Source organism: Bombina bombina, chromosome 5 (assembly GCF_027579735.1).
Source record: "Bombina bombina isolate aBomBom1 chromosome 5, aBomBom1.pri, whole genome shotgun sequence".
Lineage (NCBI taxonomy): Eukaryota > Metazoa > Chordata > Amphibia > Anura > Bombinatoridae > Bombina > Bombina bombina.
Genome location: NC_069503.1, coordinates 745,393,076 through 745,413,051, shown reverse-complemented (window position 1 = coordinate 745,413,051; position 19,976 = coordinate 745,393,076). Strand labels below are relative to the sequence as shown.

Genomic DNA, 19,976 nt, shown 5'->3' with positions numbered 1-19,976 from the left:
GGTGTACATTTTTTTTGCTTGTGGATCACAGATGGTATAATTGCCATATATAATACATGAAAGTTTATTATACACTCTATAGGGGATAGAAACACATTGAACTACAAAAAGAACTTATTTCTTATCATAAAACAAATTGATCTGGAGTATTTTTATATAAGTCCTAACAATGTAAATGGATACAATGACTGGTTGACTTCTTTCTTTAATATAAATGAATTCTCCAAACAACAAATGATGTAAAGGTATAATAATTATGCCTATAAAAATATAACAATCACATACCTATCTTTTATTCAAAGGGCAATGTAAGGATTACAGTAATTATATGCTTTACTGCACTGCTGGAAATTCCAAAGGAGGAAAAGTACAAAAACATATATTATTACTTCTTAATTTTACACTGAATTCACAAATTGCAACATAATTCCAGTATTTGTATAGATGCTGTGATTAAGAGGACACGGAAGTAATTATTAAGTTTAAAGCATGACTTGCAGTCCCTCTAGTTTAGTGCAAATATACTTCTTTTTCCCAAAAAAAACAAATACCCCAAAAATACATTTTTACAATCCACTTCTTATACCCCACAGTAGCTCAAAATGATAAAATTAGAGGTCATATTGAGTGATCCAAGATTCTAAACAGGAACATGCTCCTAGCTGCAGTTAAAAAACAGATGCTGCAATCTACCCCGTAGTTTCCGGCTCGCCGGAAACTTACGTTAAGAAGCAGCGGTCATAACTCCTTAACTTGTCCTTCAACTCTTAGGTGGCGGACTGCATTCATCACAATCGGGATGATTAACACCCCCTGCTAGCGGCAGATTGGCCACAAATGTGCATGGGGCGGCATTGCACAAGCAATTCACCAGACATCATTTAGTGATGTCAGGCGGACATGATTCGTTACAGCGAATCATGTCCACCCGCCATTTAATAAATCGGCCCCTACATCCCCTGTGTTGGTGAGTCAAAAGTAGTTGGGAGCTGTCTGACCCATTCATAATATGGCTCAGTCTATATGGCCTCTAAATGGTAGAATAATTCCCTGTCTATTTTTAAAAGATGTGAGCCAGAGCAGGGAAAGTGGGGTGTGGACATTGCATTCAAAAGTTTAAACATTTTAGTATTTATTTAAAAGGATATGAAACCCATTTTTTTTTCTTTTCTGATTCAGATAGAGCGTAAAATTCTAATAAACTTTCTAATTTATGTCTATTATCATTTTTAACTTTTATTGAAAAGCAGGGATGTATGCTTAGGGGCTGGCCTATTTCTGGAGCTCTATAAGGCAACAGTTTTGCAAGAATGTTATCCATTTGCAAGACTATTTCCTGCCATGTAGTGCTCTAGATGCCTACCTAGGTATCTCTTCAACACAGAATATTATCGGAAATAAATTGGAAACTATTTAAAAAATGGTATGCACTGTCTGTGCATTGGGTTTCATGTCCCTTAAAGGAGACATACTTTTTTTTTATTATGGCATAATTGGACTATACTAACGGGGTAGCCTGTGATGAAAAAAGCTTAATTGCAACCATTCCACATCCCATTAATAGTTTTGCATATTTGTTTTTAACTATTATATTTCTTGGTGGTTGAGACTCTATAATGTCAACACTACAATTTGATATACCTTTTAAAATCTGATATTTTAAAGAGGTCTTTAGAGAGGTCTACACAATGGTATGCAATAGCATCTCAATAGCAGCCCAAATTTCAATTACAAACGTTATCATAGTTCTGTACCTGTATATACAAGTACATTACACAATGTCAATGAAACATATTGATATGCCTAACAAAGATAAATGTGAAACAAAATAGATTATTGGCACTTGCAATAATAATTTTTTTAAACATTTGCAGGAGTTTAAAGCGTTGTTGAAACCTTCAGATCGGTGCGTGTGTAGCGGCGCTGATCTCTTCCCAGAATGTATCTCAAGGAAACTACTCATCTAAATTTTGTCGAGTAAAGAATTATTTGCCTTTTTTAATGGCTCCAGATGATTCGATAGTTTTCCTTTTTTATACAGGTGGCCCTCGTTTTACAACGGTTCAATTTACACCGTTTCAGAATAACAACCTTTTTTTCCAGTCATGTGACTGCTATTGAAAAGCATTGAGAAGCAGTGCATTTATTAAAATAGCCAGTAGGTGGAGCTGTCCGCTTGTGTTGCAGCAAAGCCAAGCAAGCTGAACTTAATCAGTTTAACCAGACCTGAGCTATCGAGCAGATTTCAAAGGAACAAGATCTTCCTGTCTATAAATCAGTCCAGTTTGGAATGCATAGAAAGAACTGTTTGCAGAAAAATGCAAATGAAGTCTGTGTTGTGTGATTATTTTATTAGGTTTATAATGCTGTTTAGCAAATGTTTTTGTTCATTTAACTTAGTTTAATTATATATTCTCTGTTGTGTGATTATTTTATTACGTTTATAATGCTGTTTAGCATTTAAAGTCTTCATTTCAAAGCTTTAAAAATAATGTATTAGGTGTTACTTATGACAATTTTGAGAGGGGCCTGGAACCTATCTCCCTCACTTCCCATTTACTTACATTATAAACTGGGTTTCAATTTACAACGATTTCGATTTACAACCATTCCTTCTGGAACCTAACCCCGGCGTAAACTGAGGGCTACCTGTATTTGACTATAGAATCTTTAAGTTGTGATTGGTGATGATGATCATGTGATCGAAGAAAGCTTTGAGTTTGTAAATTTGATTTAGTAAATGTTTTTATCTTTTAAATTGTAAGCCTATTTGTATCAAATAGCAGATCTTGTAAGTTTGAAATTTCTGTGAAATTATTTTTTTAACTATTTAAATTTAATGTTTAATGAGAAATATTAAAGCCGGATTTATACTAAAAGATAGAGTGGGTTAACGTTTGAATGTAAACCTATTCATTAGAGTGTCGACATTTAACCAGTGATGCACAAGGTAGGTTGTTACCCCTTACACTATTTAAGTGTACAGCTCTTATAATAATAGTTTTTATTTCTTGAAAAAGACAAGGAAGTACTGTTGAAATGTATAGAGAGACAACAAAGAGCTATTTATTGATTTGATTTTATTAAAGAAAATGCTGTTTAAGAAGATGCTGATTTGTGGTGTTCATCTGGAGCCAAGAATAAAACAAGGCAAATAATTCCTTACTCAGGCAGGAGTAGTTTCCTTCCTTGAGATACATTCTAGGAGGAGGTCAGTTCCGCTACAAACACACTGATCTTGGAACTCAACAAATGGAGAAGCTGAAGTATGCTGCTGCACCCACCTCAGATAGAAGTTAATTATATATCATTACCTGTATTGCTCAAACATTTTTGTTCTAGAAACCTTCAGATCATCAACATTTTTTTTGCTAGATAATGATTTTATTTTGTTGAAAAATATATATTTTTTAAAAATATCCTAAGTGTTTTGGACAAAATAGCCTCAGCTGGGCTTCATCCAAATAAGGTTATTTTGTCTTAGAACCTTGAAGATTAAGGATTTCTTGTAGTAATATATTTTAGATGATCTGCACTCATTGCAACAATTATTTAGACGATCTTTTCACCAACAAATAATTGAGAGTTAGGTGAATGTGTAACTTTATATTCTTCATTGTCACAGCCTAAAATAGTACATTTTATTTTGCTGTTTCATGTTTCACATAATGAGACATCTTTGTGTTAAAGACCCATAAAATGGATATGTTAGTAGCTACAGCTCATTAAACAACCAAGTGTGCAGCATCTGCAATGGATTCATTGACAGTTATGAAGTGCAGATTTTGTGCTATGTATGTAAACTTTACTGTGTTTTACACCATTTTTTACAATGAACTTAGCACTGATGGTAAAGAATGCAAATTAAAATATTTTTGTTTTATGCATGGCAGATGGCTTATAGCAAGTAAAAGCAACACTATTATTTTAGAAAGAAGCTTCTGTTATGCTTTTATTTTCATATGTGTTACAAATGAAGATATGGAATAATGAAAAAGAAGAAGCACACTTGACAATAAGTGAAATGTGTAGGAAACAACTAGAAACAAAGCTACTTATCTACTCACTTTAAAAATTAATTTAATATATATTATATATCCATATATCTATAGATATTTCCTCTCCAGGATTGCAAGGGCACAGTCAAATAAAGCAGTAAAGCTTCTTGTGATATATCTAAAGCAGATTATGTGCATCATATTGTGTATGATGTGTATCATCTTGTGTATGATGTGTATCATCTTGTGTATGATGTGTATCATCTTGTGTATCATCTTGTGTATGTGTATCATATTATATGATGTGTATTATCTTGTGTATGATGTGTATCATCTTGTGTATGATGTGTATTATCTTGTGTATGATGTGTATAATCTTGTGTATGATGTGTATCATCTTGTGTATCATATTGTATGATGTGTATCATCTTGTGTATGTGTATCATATTATATGATGTATATTATCTTGTGTATGATGTGTATCATATTGTATGATGTGTATCATCTTGTGTATGATGTGTATCATATTGTATGATGTGTATAATCTTGTGTATGATGTGTATCATCTTGTGTATGTGTATCATATTATATGATGTGTATCATATTGTATGATGTGTATCATCTTGTGTATGTGTATCATATTGTATGATGTGTATCATCTTGTGTATGTGTATCATATTATATGATGTGTATTATCTTGTGTATGATGTGTATCATCTTGTGTATGATGTGTATCATCTTGTGTATCATATTGTATGATGTGTATTATCTTGTGTATGTGTATCATATTATATGATGTGTATTATCTTGTGTATGATGTGTATCATATTGTATGATGTGTATCATCTTGTGTATGTGTATCATATTATATGATGTATATTATCTTGTGTATGATGTGTATCATATTGTATGATGTGTATCATCTTGTGTATGATGTGTATCATATTGTATGATGTGTATAATCTTGTGTATGATGTGTATCATCTTGTGTATGTGTATCATATTATATGATGTGTATTATCTTGTGTATGATGTGTATCATATTGTATGATGTGTATCATCTTGTGTATGTGTATCATATTGTATGATGTGTATAATCTTGTGTATGATGTGTATCATCTTGTGTATGTGTATCATATTGTATGATGTGTATAATCTTGTGTATGATGTGTATCATATTGTATGATGTGTATCATCTTGTGTATGTGTATTATCTTGTGTATGATGTGTATCGTATTGTATGATGTGTATCATCTTGTGTATCATATTGTATGATGTGTATCATCTTGTGTATGTGTATCATATTATATGATGTGTATTATCTTGTGTATGATGTGTATCATATTGTATGATGTGTATCATCTTGTGAATGTGTATCATATTGTATGATGTGTATAATCTTGTGTATGATGTGTATCATCTTGTGTATGTGTATCATATTGTATGATGTGTATAATCTTGTGTATGATGTGTATCATATTGTATGATGTGTATCATCTTGTGTATGTGTATTATCTTGTGTATGATGTGTATCGTATTGTATGATGTGTATCATTTTGTGTATGTGTATCATATTATATGATGTGTATAATCTTGTGTATGATGTGTATCATCTTGTGTATGATGTGTATCATATTGTATGATGTGTTAGCTTGTGTATGATGTGTATTATCTTGTGTATGATGTGTATCATCTTGTATGATGTGTATAATCTTGTGTATGATGTGTATCATATTGTATGATGTGTATAATCTTGTGTATGATGTGTATCATATTGTATGATGTGTATCATCTTGTGTATGTGTATCATATTATATATCATGTGTATCATCTTGTGTATGATGTGTATCATCTTGTGTATGATGTGTATCATATTGTGTATGTGTATCATATTATATGATGTGTATTATCTTGTGTATGTGTATCATATTGTATGATGTGTATTATCTTGTGTATCATATTATATGATGTGTATAATCTTGTTTATGATGTGTATCATATTGTATGATATGTATCATCTTGTGTATGATGTGTATCATATTGTATGATGTGTATCATATTGTATGATGTTTATAATATTGTGTATGATGTGTATCATATTGTATGATGTGTATAATCTTGTGTATGATGTGTATCATATTGTGTATGATGTGTATTATCTTGTGTATGATGTGTATTATCTTGTGTATGTGTATTATCTTGTGTATGATGTGTATCATCTTGTGTATGATGTGTATCATCTTGTGTATGATGTGTATCATATTGTATGATGTGTATTATCTTGTGTATGTGTATCATATTGTATGATGTGTATAATCTTGTGTATGATGTGTATCATCTTGTGTATGATGTGTATCATATTGTATGATGTGTATCATCTTGTGTATGTGTATCATATTGTATGATGTGTATAATCTTGTGTATGATGTGTATCATTGTGTGTATCATATTGTATGATGTGTATCATCTTGTGTATGATGTTTAACATCTTGTATATGATGTGTATCATATTGTATGACATGTTTAATCTTGTATGTGATGTGTATCAAATAGTATGTGATGTGTATTATCTTTTGTATATTGTGTATTATCTTGTGTATCATATTCTATGATGTGTAACATCTTGTATATGATGTGTATTATCTTGTGTATAATGTGTATCATATTGTATGAAATTTCTAATCTTGTATGTGATGTGTATCATGTTGTATGATATTTATTATCTTGTGTATTATATGTATCATCTTGTATGTGATGTGTATTATCTTGTGTATGATGTGTATCATATTATATGATGTGTATCATCTTGTGTATGATATGTATAATCTTGTGTATGATGTGTATCATCTTGTGCATGATGTGTATCATCTTGTGTATGATGTATATCATCTATGTGTAACATCTTGTATGTTATGTTTATCATCTTGTATGATGGGTTATTATCTTGTGTATGATGTGTATTATATTGTGTATGATGTTTATTATCTTGTATGTGATGTGTATTATCTTGTGTATGATGTGTACTATCTTGTATGTTATGTGTATTATCTTGTGTATCATAATATATGATGTGTAACATCTTGCATGTGATGTGTATTATCTTGTGTATGATGTGTATCATATTGTATGATGTGTATTATCTTGTGTATGATGCATATTATCTTGTGTATCATACTGTATGATGTGTAACATCTTGTATGTGATGTGTATTATCTTGTGTATGATGTGTATCATATTGTATGATGTGTATTATCTTGTGTATGATGTGTATTATCTTGTGTATCATACTGTATGATGTGTAACATCTTGTATGTGATGTGTATTATCTTGTGTATCATATTGTATGATGTTTAACATCTTGTATGTGATGTGTATTATCTTGTGTATCATATTGTATGATGTGTATTATCTTGTGTATGATGTGTACCACTTCCTTTACACGATTTAGATTTCCCCACCGATTTAAGATCTTTAGCAGAATGTCCTTAAAGAACAGTGAAAGGAAAATAGCAAAATGTACAATACAACAGCTTTTTGCTGTATATTCCAACCCATTTATACGCTTCACTGTGTGTTTTCAGCTGAATGCAGCACAGAAGTTTCACCATTCAACCAAGGTTGGCTTTCCTTAATAATAAATATGAATTCATGATCTTTTCACATGTCGCTATTATTAGGACTATTCATATATATTTTCAGTCGTGTACAGGTGGACTGTACAGCAAAATAAAACTTTCACTGTAACAATAACAAAAGCTGACCTTTCCAATTTAATTACTTTTACACTAAAGAGTAAATGTCAAGTTTCAGATAATGGTTGTACGTTTTGAACTTTAGACAAAGTGACAGGTATCTTTGTTTCTCCTGGGGCTGGGGCTTTGGTCACGGGGTGTACATGAGCTTTTAGGTCTGCAATCCGCTCTTTAAACTTTTGTTGAAGATACCTTTCTTCTTTGGAGTAACTTTTTGCAAAGGCAGACATCAAGAGACATGCTGCCAATGTAGTACCTCCGATACAGAACAGAATTGCACCTGCTAACTTACAAATATCAAGTGCTCCATTAAACTGAATAGCATGACTATCCACTACGATAAAATCATCTTCACCAAAGGCTTCAATTTTAGGTGACACCAGAAAGCCAACTGCTAGTACTGTTACACCTGTCAGCATGAGGATAATGCCAGATATGAGTCCGACCTAAAAAGAGAGGTTATTTTTTCAGTCAATTTCAATCATCAGTTTGAATATGTATGTAATAAATTCAGAAATATCTATCACACATATGTAGTAGTAGCAAGTAAATATATTATACATATTGTTATAAAGATATATTAAAACAATTGGTCACATTGATATTAAAACTAACAGGAAATGTATGTTTGTACATAACACATCCCTAAGAACTGATTTCTCTTTAGCTGACAAAGACAACTCACACAGGTCTATTAATGGACAGCGAGACCTCCCACATGCATATAAACAATAAGTAATTGTATTCAGTTTAGGTGCATCTAAAGGCGTACCACCGCAATAAAGCGAATATAGCAATAAAGTGAGTCACACTCATTTTTCTGTTTCTAATGCATATACAAGTTATATTTTCACTATACTGTAGCCTATTAAGTATGCAATAGAATTATGTCTAAAAAAAACAATATCCATACCTTAAAGGGGCAGTCTAGGCCAAAATAAACTTTCATGATTCAGATAGAGCATGCAATTTTAAACAATTTTCCAATTTACTTTTATCACCAATTTTGCTTTGTTCTCTTGGTATTCTTAGTTGAAAGCTTAACCTAGGAGGTTCATATGCTAATTTCTTAGACCTTGAAGGCCACCTCTTTTCAGAATGCATTTTAACAGTTTTTCATCACTAGAGAGTGTTAGTTCACGTATTTCATATAGATAACACTGTGCTTGTGCATGTGAAGTCATCTGGGAGCAGGCACTGATTGGCTAGACTGCAAGTCTGTCAAAAGAACTGAAATAAAGGGGCAGTTTGCAGAGGCTTAGATACAAGATAATCACAGAGGTTAAAAGTATATTATTATAACTGTGTTGGTTATGCAAAACTGGGGAATATGTAATAAAAGGGATTATCTATCTTTTAAAACAATAAAAATTCTGGTGTAGACTGTCCCTTTAATTAAAAAAATACTTTATTGCTAAAAAATATTAACCATTATCTGAACCTTCAGCAAGTTGTAATCTTTTTGCTGTTGCTGATGGTGTGTATATATATATAGGTATTTATACATGTATATTCATTTGTATTTATGTGTTTAATGTGTATAAATGTTGGAAAAATAGAGCCAATAGCTTGCTCGATAAAGGGTAGCCACAAACCCTTAATTTGTAAAAACAGCAATATCTGCGTAGCCTAATAAAGCGAAGCGCAATAAAACGAGGTATGCCGTTATTAAAAAAGGAATGGCAATTCTGTTATACAAAAAAAAATATTTGATGACTTTTAAGTTGCCTTTTTTTATATGTGCAAGTATTGTCCATATGGTGTGATAAAATGCTATCCTTTCAGCTGTGTAGTAAAGTTAATTTTCTAGAGACTATTGACAGAATGGCCTGTATTTTTCATTCATAGGTTTTGTTAATGGAACATAGTTTTGTTTTAGCTTTTTTTAAATATGCATAATATATATCAGCAATTAAACAATGAATTGTAAACAATCAACATACAAAACAAATGATTAAAAGCATTTAAAACTGTATTTTTAAGAAAAATTGTCATTGTTTTATAGTTCAGAGACATAGGGGTAGATTTATTATATGTTGGGTAGACATGATTTGTGCCCAACATCGCTAAATACCGACACCATAAGCTTGTGCAATGCCGCCCTCTGCACATTCGCGGCCGCTAGCACAGGGTGTCATTTATCCCGATCATATCTGATCGGGATGATTGCAGTCTTATGATTGCAATCTTATGACCTTTCTGAATCTTTCTGGGTCATGAAACAAAACGTTTGAGTTGTAAGTCCCTTTAAAAGGACACTAAACACCTCTTGCTTTTGCTGCTTTTTTAGGCTTGTCCTACGCTACTCAAGAGGCCAGAAAAGCTAATTCTGTAACCTCCAAATGCTGCAAATCAAATAGATGGCTTAGTCAGTTTATATCACATTACCTAAAAAATATAAAAAACGTTAATAAGTCTATATTATGTCAAACTTCTCATACAAAACTGCACCTGTCTACAGTTCAAATATACCAACTAGAACATTTAAAAGATTAAGAGGAGCGCTCAAAATTGCTAAAAGACAATTCACTTTATTTATACCACACACAATTAAATATTCAAAACAGAGTGCGCACTCTATACACAAAATATTTTAATTAAAAATTATTTACATCAAATTAATATGTTCCTTATTGTTGTATAGCATAAAGTTTAAACCATTCTGTTAAAAACAATATGAAATTCTTCCTATTAGTTTCAACAATTAAAATCCTTAAATGAAATTGTCTCTCAATTCCCTTTAGTCAGCAACAAAAAAACTCTTATGGGTTAAAAGGCAATTTATCACACAGTTCCTTTAAGACAACTGATTTTCTCTATTGGCCAATAGGATGTCCTGATTATCGTTACTTTTCACATTCAAATTGTAACGGTTTTTCCAATTGAAAACAATGTGTCCCAAATGTATGTGAATCTTTGTTATGAAATCTCCCAACAATTATGCTTAGATCTTTTTTGTTACCTTTTTCTTTGTTATAGCTGTTTTGAGAGCGTCACTGTTCTGTACCTCCTGTCACAGCTGCTCACACATATGTCCCGATGTTTGAAAGAAATCTCTCGATGACACAGAGTTCCTTACCTCTCTTGTGTTTCCAGGCTAGAAAAGGGTTTCTTCCTTTATCCTTGGGTCTTCTTTTAGAGTCGGTATTTGTTTCACTGCACTCATTCACCGGTATGCCTGAACAGACCTTTCACAGCATCTGCGATCTCACTGTCTGATCCGGAGAGTTCCGGTATCTTTATCCTTCCGTCCGGCTTGATCCTTTCAGTATTTCTTCTGCAGCTTAAAACTCTTAGTGTCTTATCATCAACGCGTTTCCACTCGTAATGAGCCTTTTTCAAGACATTGTTTTCAATTGGAAAAACATAATTTATGCTTACCTGATAAATTTATTTCTCTTGTGGTGTATCCAGTCCACGGATCATCCATTACTTGTGGGATATTCTCATTCCCAACAGGAAGTTGCAAGAGGACACCCACAGCAGAGCTGTCTATATAGCTCCTCCCCTAACTGCCATATCCAGTCATTCGACCGAAAACAAACAGAGAAAGGAGAAACCATAGGGTGCAGTGGTGACTGTAGTTTAAAATTAAAAAATACCTGCCTTAAAATGACAGGGCGGGCCGTGGACTGGATACACCACAAGAGAAATAAATTTATCAGGTAAGCATAAATTATGTTTTCTCTTGTAAGGTGTATCCAGTCCACGGATCATCCATTACTTGTGGGATACCAATACCAAAGCTAAAGTACACAAATGAAGGGAGGGACAAGGCAGGTACTTAAACGGAAGGTACCACTGCCTGTAAAACCTTTCTCCCAAAAATAGCCTCCGAAGAAGCAAAAGTATCAAATTTGTAGAATTTTGAAAAAGTATGAAGCGCAGACCAAGTCGCCGCCTTGCAAATCTGTTCAACAGAAGCCTCATTTTTAAAGGCCCATGTGGAAGCCACAGCTCTAGTAGAATGAGCTGTAATCCTTTCTGGAGGCTGCTGGCCAGCAGTCTCATAGGCTAAGCGGATTATGCTTCTTAGCCAAAAAGAAAGCGAGGTTGCCGAAGCCTTTTGACCTCTCCTCTGTCCAGAGAAGACAACAAACAAAGCAGATGTTTGACGAAAATCTTTAGTAGCTTGTAAGTAAAACTTTAAAGCACGAACCACGTCCAGATTGTGTAATAGACGTTCCTTCTTTGAAGAAGGATTAGGACACAAAGACGGAACAACAATCTCTTGATTGATATTCTTATTAGATACCACCTTAGGTAAAAACCCAGGTTTGGTACGCAGAACTACCTTATCTGAATGGAAGATCAGATAAGGAGAATCACATTGTAAGGCAGATAACTCGGAAACTCTATGAGCCGAGGAAATAGCTACCAAAAAAAGAACTTTCCAAGATAAAAGTTTGATATCTATGGACTGAAGAGGTTCAAACGGAACCCCCTGAAGAACTTTAAGAACCAAATTTAAGCTCCAAGGTGGAGCAACAGGTTTAAACACAGGCTTGATTCTAACTAAAGCCTGACAAAATGCCTGAACGTCTGGGACATCCGCCAGAAGCTTGTGCAAAAGAATAGATAGCGCAGAAATCTGTCCCTTTAAGGAACTAGCTGACAATCCTTTCTCCAATCCTTCTTGGAGAAAAGATAATATCCTGGGAATCCTGACCTTACTCCATGAGTAGCCCTTGGATTCACACCAATAAAGATATTAACGCCATATCTTATGATAGATTTTCCTGGTGACAGGCTTTCGTGCTTGAATTAAGGTATCAATGACTGACTCGGAGAAACCACACTTTGATAAAATCAAGCGTTCAATCTCCAGGCAGTCAGCCTCAGAGAAATTAGATTTGGATGGTTGAAAGGACCTTGAAGTAGAAGGTCCTGTCTCAGCGGCAGAGTCCATGGTGGAAAAGATGACATGTTCACTAGATCTGCATACCAAGTCCTGCGTGGCCACGCAGGCGCTATCAAGATCACCAATGCTCTCTCCTGCTTTCTTTTGGCAATCAGACGAGGGAGCAGAGGAAACGGTGGAAACACATAAGCCAGGTTGAAGGACCAAGGCGCTGCTAGAGCATCTATCAGCGTTGCCTTGGGGTCCCTGGACCTGGATCCGTAACAAGGAAGCTTGGCGTTCTGGCGAGACGTCATGAGATCCAGTTCTGGTTTGCCCCAACAATGAACCAATTGTGCAAACACCTCCGGATGGAGTTCCCACTCCCCCGGATGAAAAGTCTGTCGACTTAGAAAATCCGCCTCCCAGTTCTCTACACCTGGGATATGGATAGCTGATAGGTGGCAAGAGTGAATCTCTGCCCAGCGAATTATCTTTGAGACTTCTGACATCGCTAGGGAACTCCTTGTTCCCCCTTGATGGTTGATGTAAGCCACAGTCGTGATGTTGTCCGACTGAAATCTGATGAACCTCATTGTCGCTAGCTGAGGCCAAGCCTGAAGAGCATTGAATATCGCTCTTAGTTCCAGAATGTTTATTGGAAGGAGTTACTCCTCCTGAGTCCACGATCCCTGAGCCTTCAGGGAGTTCCAGACTGCACCCCAACCTAGAAGGCTGGCATCTGTCGTTACAATTGTCCAATCTGGCCTGCGAAAGGTCATACCTTTGGACAGATGGACCCGAGATAGCCACCAGAGAAGAGAATCCCTGGTCTCTTGATCCAGATTTAGTAGAGGGGACAAATCTGTGTAATCCCCATTCCACTGACTGAGCATGCAGAGTTGCAGCGGTCTGAGATGTAGGCATGCAAACGGCACTATGTCCATTGCCGCTACCATTAAGCCGATTACTTCCATGCACTGAGCCACCGAAGGGTGAGGAATGGAATAAAGAACACGGCAGGAATTTAGAAGTTTTGATAACCTGGACTCCGTCAGGTAAATTTTCAGTTCTACAGAATCTATTAGAGTCCCTAGGAAGGAAACTCTTGTGAGGGGGGATAGAGAACTCTTTTCCTCGTTCACCTTCCACCCATGCGACCTCAGAACCTTCGTAAAAATTCTTGGGGCTGTAGCTAACCCAAAGGGAAGAGCTACAAACTGGTAATGCCTGTCTAGGAAGGCAAACCTGAGAAACCGATGATGATCTTTGTGTATCGGAATGTGAAGATAAGCATCCTTTAAATCCACTGTAGTCATGTATTGACCCTCCTGGATCATAGGTAGGATGGTACGAATAGTCTCCATCTTGAATGATGGAACTCTGAGGAATTTGTTTATGATCTTTAGATCCAAAATTGGTCTGAAGGTTCCCTCTTTTTTGGGAACTACAAACAGATTTGAGTAAAATCCCTGTCCCTGTTCCTCCTTTGGAACTGGATGGATCACTCCCATAACTAGGAGGTCTTGTACACAGTGTAAGAATGCCTCTCTCTTTATCTGGTTTGCAGATAATTGTGAAAGGTGAAATCTCCCTTTTGGGGGGGAAACCTTGAAGTCCAGAAGATATCCCTGGGATATAATTTCCAACACCCAGGGATCCTGGACATCTCTTGCACACGCCTGGGCGAAGAGCGAAAGTCTGCCCCCTACTAGATCCATTACCGGATAGGGGGCCGTTCCTTCATGCTGTCTTAGAGGCAGCAGCAGGCTTTTTGGCCTGCTTACCCTTGTTCCAGGTCTGGTTAGGTCTCCAGACCGTCTTGGACTGAGCAAAAGTTCCCTCTTGTTTTGCATTAGAGGAAGTTGATGCCGCACTTGCCTTGAAGTTTCGAAAGGCACGAAAATTAGACTGTTTGGCCCTTGATTTGGACCTATCCTGAGGAAGGGCATAACCTTTTCCTCCAGTGATATCAGCAATAATCTCCTTCAAACCAGGCCCGAATAGGGTCTGCCCCTTGAAGGGAATGTTAAGCAGCTTAGACTTTGAAGTAACGTCAGCTGACCATGATTTAAGCCATAGCGCTCTGCGCGCCTGGATAGCAAAACCAGAATACTTAGCCGTTAGTTTAGTCAAATGAACAATGGCATCAGAAACAAAAGAATTGGCTAGCTTAAGTGCTCTAAGCTTGTCAAGTATGTCATCCAATGGAGTCACTACCTGTAAAGCCTCTTCCAGAGACTCCAGAACGCTGCAGCAGCAGTGACAGGAGCAATGCATGCAAGGGGCTGTAGGATAAAACCTTGTTGAATAAACATTTTCTTAAGGTAACCCTCTAACTTTTTATCCATTGGATCTAAGAAAACACAACTGTCCTCGACAGGGATAGTAGTACGCTTTGCTAGAGTAGAAACTGCTCCCTCCACCTTAGGAACTGTCTGCCAAAAGTCCTGTGTGGTGGCGTCTATTGGAAACATTTTTCTAAAAATAGGAGGGGGAGAGAACGGCACACCTGGTTTATCCCATTCCTTAGTAATAATTTCTGTAAACCTTTTAGGTATTGGAAAAACATCAGTGCACACCGGCACTGCATAGTATTTATCCAGTCTACACAATTTCTCTGGCACTGCAATTGTATCACAGTCATTCAGAGCAGCTAAAACCTCCCTGAGTAACACGCAGAGGTGTTCAAGCTTAAATTTAAATGTAGAGATATCAGAATCAGGTTGCATCATCTTCCCTGAGTCAGAAACATCACCCACCGAAAGAAGCTCTCCTTCTTCAGCTTCTGCATATTGTGAGGCAGTATCAGACATAGCTCTTAAAGCGTCAGTATGCTCTGTATTTCATCTAACTCCAGAGCTATCTCGCTTTCCTCTAAATTCAGGTAGTCTGGCTAATACCGCTGACAGTGTATTATCCATGACTGCCGCCATGTCTTGTAAAGTAAACGCTATGGGCGCCCTAGATGTACTTGGCACCATTTGAGCGTGAGTCCCTTGAGCGTGAGTCAAAGGATCTGACACATGGGGAGAGTTAGTCGGCATAACTTCCCCCTCGTCAGATTCCTCTGGTGATAAATTTTTTAAAGACAGAATATGATCTTTATTGCTTAAAGTGAAATCAGTAAATTTGGTACACATTCTAAGAGGGGGTTCCACAATGGCTTTTAAACATAATGAACAAGGAGTTTCCTCTATGTCAGACATGTTTGTACAGAGTAGCAATGAGACTAGCAAGCTTGGAAAACACTTTAAATCAAGTTAACAAGCAAATATAAGAAACGGTACTGTGCCTTTAAGAGAAACAAATTTTGTCAGAATTTGAAAAACAGTGAAAAAAGGCAGTAAATCAAACAAAATTTTTACAGTGTGTATAATAAGCTAACAGAGCATTGCACCCACTTGCAAATGGATGATTAACCCTTTAGTTCAAAAAACGGATCAAAAAAACGATATAGACGTTTTTCAACAGTCACACCAAACTGCCACAGCCTTGCTGTGGGCCTACCTTCCCCAACAAACGATTTTGGAAAGCCTAAGAGCCCTTTAGAGATGTCCTATAGCATTCAGGGGACTCCAGGAGGAAGCTGGATGTCTCAGTCTGTAAAAGTTACTGCGCAAAAAAGCGCTAAATTAGGCCCCTCCCACTCATAGTAACACAGTGGAAAGCCTCAGGAAACTGTTTCTAGGCAAATTTAAGCCAGCCATGTGGAAAAAACTAGGCCCCAATAAAGTTTTATCACCAAAGTATATATAAAAATGTTTAAACATGACAGCAAACGTTTTATATTGTAAATATAAAAGAGTATTACCTCAGAAAGTAAGCATGATACCAGTCGCTATTAAATCACTGTATTCAGGCTTACCTTACATAAATTTGGCATCAGCAGCATTTTCTAGCATTCACATCTTCTAGAAAAATCTTAACTGCACATACCTCATAGCAGGATAACCTGCACGCCATTCCCCCGCTGAAGTTATCTCTCTCTTCAGTCATGTGTGAGAACAGCAATGGATCTTAGTTACAACCTGCTAAGATCATAGAAATCACAGGCAGATTCTTCTATTCTTCTGCCTGGAACAAAATAGTACAACTCCGGTACCATTTAAAAATAATAAACTTTTGATTGAAGCAAAATAACAGCTACATTTCACCACTTCTCTCTTACTACCTCCATGTTTGTTGAGATTTGCAAGAGAATGACTGGATATGGCAGTTAGGGGAGGAGCTATATAGACAGCTCTGCTGTGGGTGTCCTCTTGCAACTTCCTGTTGGGAATGAGAATATCCCACAAGTAATGGATGATCCGTGGACTGGATACACCTTACAAGAGAAAACCGTTACAATTTGAATGTGAAAAGTAACGATAATCAGGACATCCTATTGGCCAATAGAGAAAATCAGTTGTCTTAAAGGAACTGTGTGATAAATTGCCTTTTAACCCATAAGAGTTTTTTTGTTGCTGACTAAAGGGAATTGAGAGACAATTTCATTTAAGGATTTTAATTGTTGAAACTAATAGGAAGAATTTCATATTGTTTTTAACAGAATGGTTTAAACTTGATGCTATAAAACAATAAGGAATATATTAATTTGATGTAAATAATTTTTAATTAATATATTTTGTGCATAGAGTGCGCACTCTGTTTTGAATATTTAATTGTGTGGTATAAATAAAGTGAATTGTCTTTAGCCAATTTTGAGCGCTCCTCTTAATCTTTTAAATTTTATATCACATTACCTGTGTGGTTTCTTCTATACAAACATCATTTATATATATTTTTTTGGATGTTAATGTTAAATTACAGAATGGTAAAATTGTGAATGCAATGTGATAATAGGTTAGGTTTCCGCCAGTGGTAAGCTTCCTTAATAAGTTTCCATTGACATTTTTTAATCTTTGTTTTAGTGAAAAACATATTGCTTATACAGCCCACATCTCACCTAAAGATTGACTTTTACATTCCAAAAAACTGTTAATCGTGGTCTTCTTAACGGACCTTCTTAATACTTAATGCTCAGTGTTGCCTGTTGCCTACAGCAAAAATAATGGAAGAAGTGAGAGTGACGGTGTGAGCTGCAGGTGAAACTATGGACTAAAGGGACTGGGTTTTTTCCCCTCCAGTTTCATGATTCAGACAGATCATGCTATTTTTGTTGCACTGACGATACCTCTTAGATCCCCTTGTCAGAGAGAAAGGAGATCTTTAGATCATCGGCCCCTTGACTGAGCATTATGTGATCAATGCTTATAATCAAAAGCCATGTGGGACTATTACAATCCTGCTGATTGTCTTTCCAAATAATTTTTTGCGTGGCTTTGGGCCACAAAAACATGTCACACTTTTAAAGCATCTGGCACTCCTTAAAAAAGCCTCACCAGAGGATCATGTATCACTAAAAAAACATGTTTGAATATAAGAAACACCTCTAAACTGTTTAAAACTACTTTAACTCATTAACTTGTGGTTTCACATGCATTACTGGCCAACCAAAGCCAATTTATAACAAAAATGTGCCTTTGAAAAAATCCCAAAAATGTATATTATGACAACGGGGTCTGTACAAAGCCCCATTCGCTTTTCCACCTGCTGCACCTCTAAAACTAATGCCACAATAAACCAAATAAACGCATTAACTCCATAAATCACATAAACACCAGCTATGAACCCTCACTGTCTACAGCACTTGCATGCCACCTGTTACAATGCAGTATATATAAGATGTTCCCTAAATAGGTTTCTCCCTCCCATTCTCCACTCCACAAGGGATCCCTGGAGGAACCACCTACCATAAACCTATTGAGCCACAAGGTATTTCTACCCACCAGGGATGCTGTACATATAGCCCCCCCTTATGAACCTAATCCAGTGCAAGACTTTTGTGTGTGTGCATGTGTGGGTGTTTTTAGGTTAAATTCCTTACAGGTTATGTAAAAGGCTCAATTCTGACATTAGGTGGGAAAAAAAGAAAATTATTGGCTGCAATTTCTATAATGATTGGAATGGTTGCCCTGGTTAGTCTTTGTGGGATTTGGTTACAACATAATTTTTATATTTTTTATGTAATAAAGGTCTATAAAATAGGAACAAAATAAATGTAACTAATTACCATTACCATATCTGATAAATTATATGTATTTAAAGTACCTTCCAGAATGCAGAGCTCCACCTGCTTGGCGATCTCTGAATCTGAAAATCATCATCATATTCCCAGATTGAAGCTGTGCAGTCCTCATAAAACTGGTGTAGATAGGATCGAACTCCGTAACGATGATATCCTCCTTCTGGAGTACTTTGAGGCTGATTGGACCCACAGATGTCAGCACACGAAGTCATCCTTACAAACTGAAATAGCAGGATTTATTTAGAATATCAAAAAAGGCTATTATTAAATGAAGCAGTTAGCTTCTAAAAACTCTTTTACATAATTACATGCAAAAGTTAGTATGCAAAACACTCAGGTGCGCTAACTTCAGTACTTCAGTTATCGACACTGTTCTAACACCTTCTCCCCATTGACTTCTATGTTGCACGCTACAAAAAACCTATTAGTTATCTTTCACACGCTAGATCAATTGTGCTAAAACCGATGGTGCGTTAGGAATACTTTAAACACCTATGTTATTTACATAGAAGAAAATATTATTTTGTAAAATAAATATTTGTATGAAGATAAACATATATATATATTTATACATATAGCAAACCATCCAAAAAATAAAGGCACTCACTGGCTTGTCCAGTGAGTGCCTATATTTTTTTGGATGGTTTGCTATGATGTTAGTCTAAGTGCACCCTGGTAGCTGCTATATTTGTGGGACTGTGCAAATCCTCTCTGGAATTGTATTTATATTCATGTATATTAGATATATTATATCTAACCCTTCTCTGGTAAATGTGGTTTTCCATGGACATGTAATATCAAGTTGTGCGCAGCCAATGATATTGCTTATTGCTACCTGCGCGATGCATGTAATCTGGCCACATATGAGATATCACTGGTTACATGTACCCGAGGGTATATTTCTGTAATACTATATAATTTTGCTGTTATATAAATTTCATAAGCATTCCTTGATATTTTTGGTAGCTCTGCCCTTTTGTCCACGATTATTGATACTATTTATGTATTTTGGGCATCCATTTTTCCATATTTTTTTTCCTGTTGTAGTTCCAAGGTTTTATTTCATCTATATCATTAACTTGTATATTTTCCTTTAGTAGTCTCTCAACATTTTAAAAGGTATTTTCTTAGCTGCAGCGTTCTCCAATGGGACTCTTACAACTAACTAAGACCTACATTCCATCTTTTTTATTTTATTATGTCATTTTGTCATAACACAATTTTTATTTCTCGCCAATTATCAAGTATTCTTTAAA

General features: G+C 35.7%; 1 protein-coding gene across 1 annotated transcript; it reads right to left on the bottom strand.

The window, feature by feature from the left end:
- Positions 1-7,797: 7,797 nt before the first annotated feature.
- NRSN1 (neurensin 1) lies at positions 7,798-18,932 on the bottom strand. Its single transcript, XM_053713110.1, has 2 exons — positions 18,744-18,932; positions 7,798-8,196 (listed from the first exon to the last, which is right to left on the bottom strand). The coding sequence occupies exons 1-2, from the start codon at positions 18,930-18,932 to the stop codon at positions 7,798-7,800; spliced, it is 588 nt and encodes a 195-aa protein (XP_053569085.1).
- Positions 18,933-19,976: the final 1,044 nt, after the last annotated feature.

Coding starts and splice junctions, on each gene's coding strand:
- NRSN1 (XM_053713110.1), bottom strand. CDS start 18,932: ATGACTTCGTGTGCTGACATCTGTGGGTCCAATCAGCCTCAAAGTACT. Junction 8,197..18,743: donor GGAGCTCTGCATTCTGGAAG/GTACTTTAAATA, acceptor CTCTCTTTTTAG/GTCGGACTCATATCTGGCAT.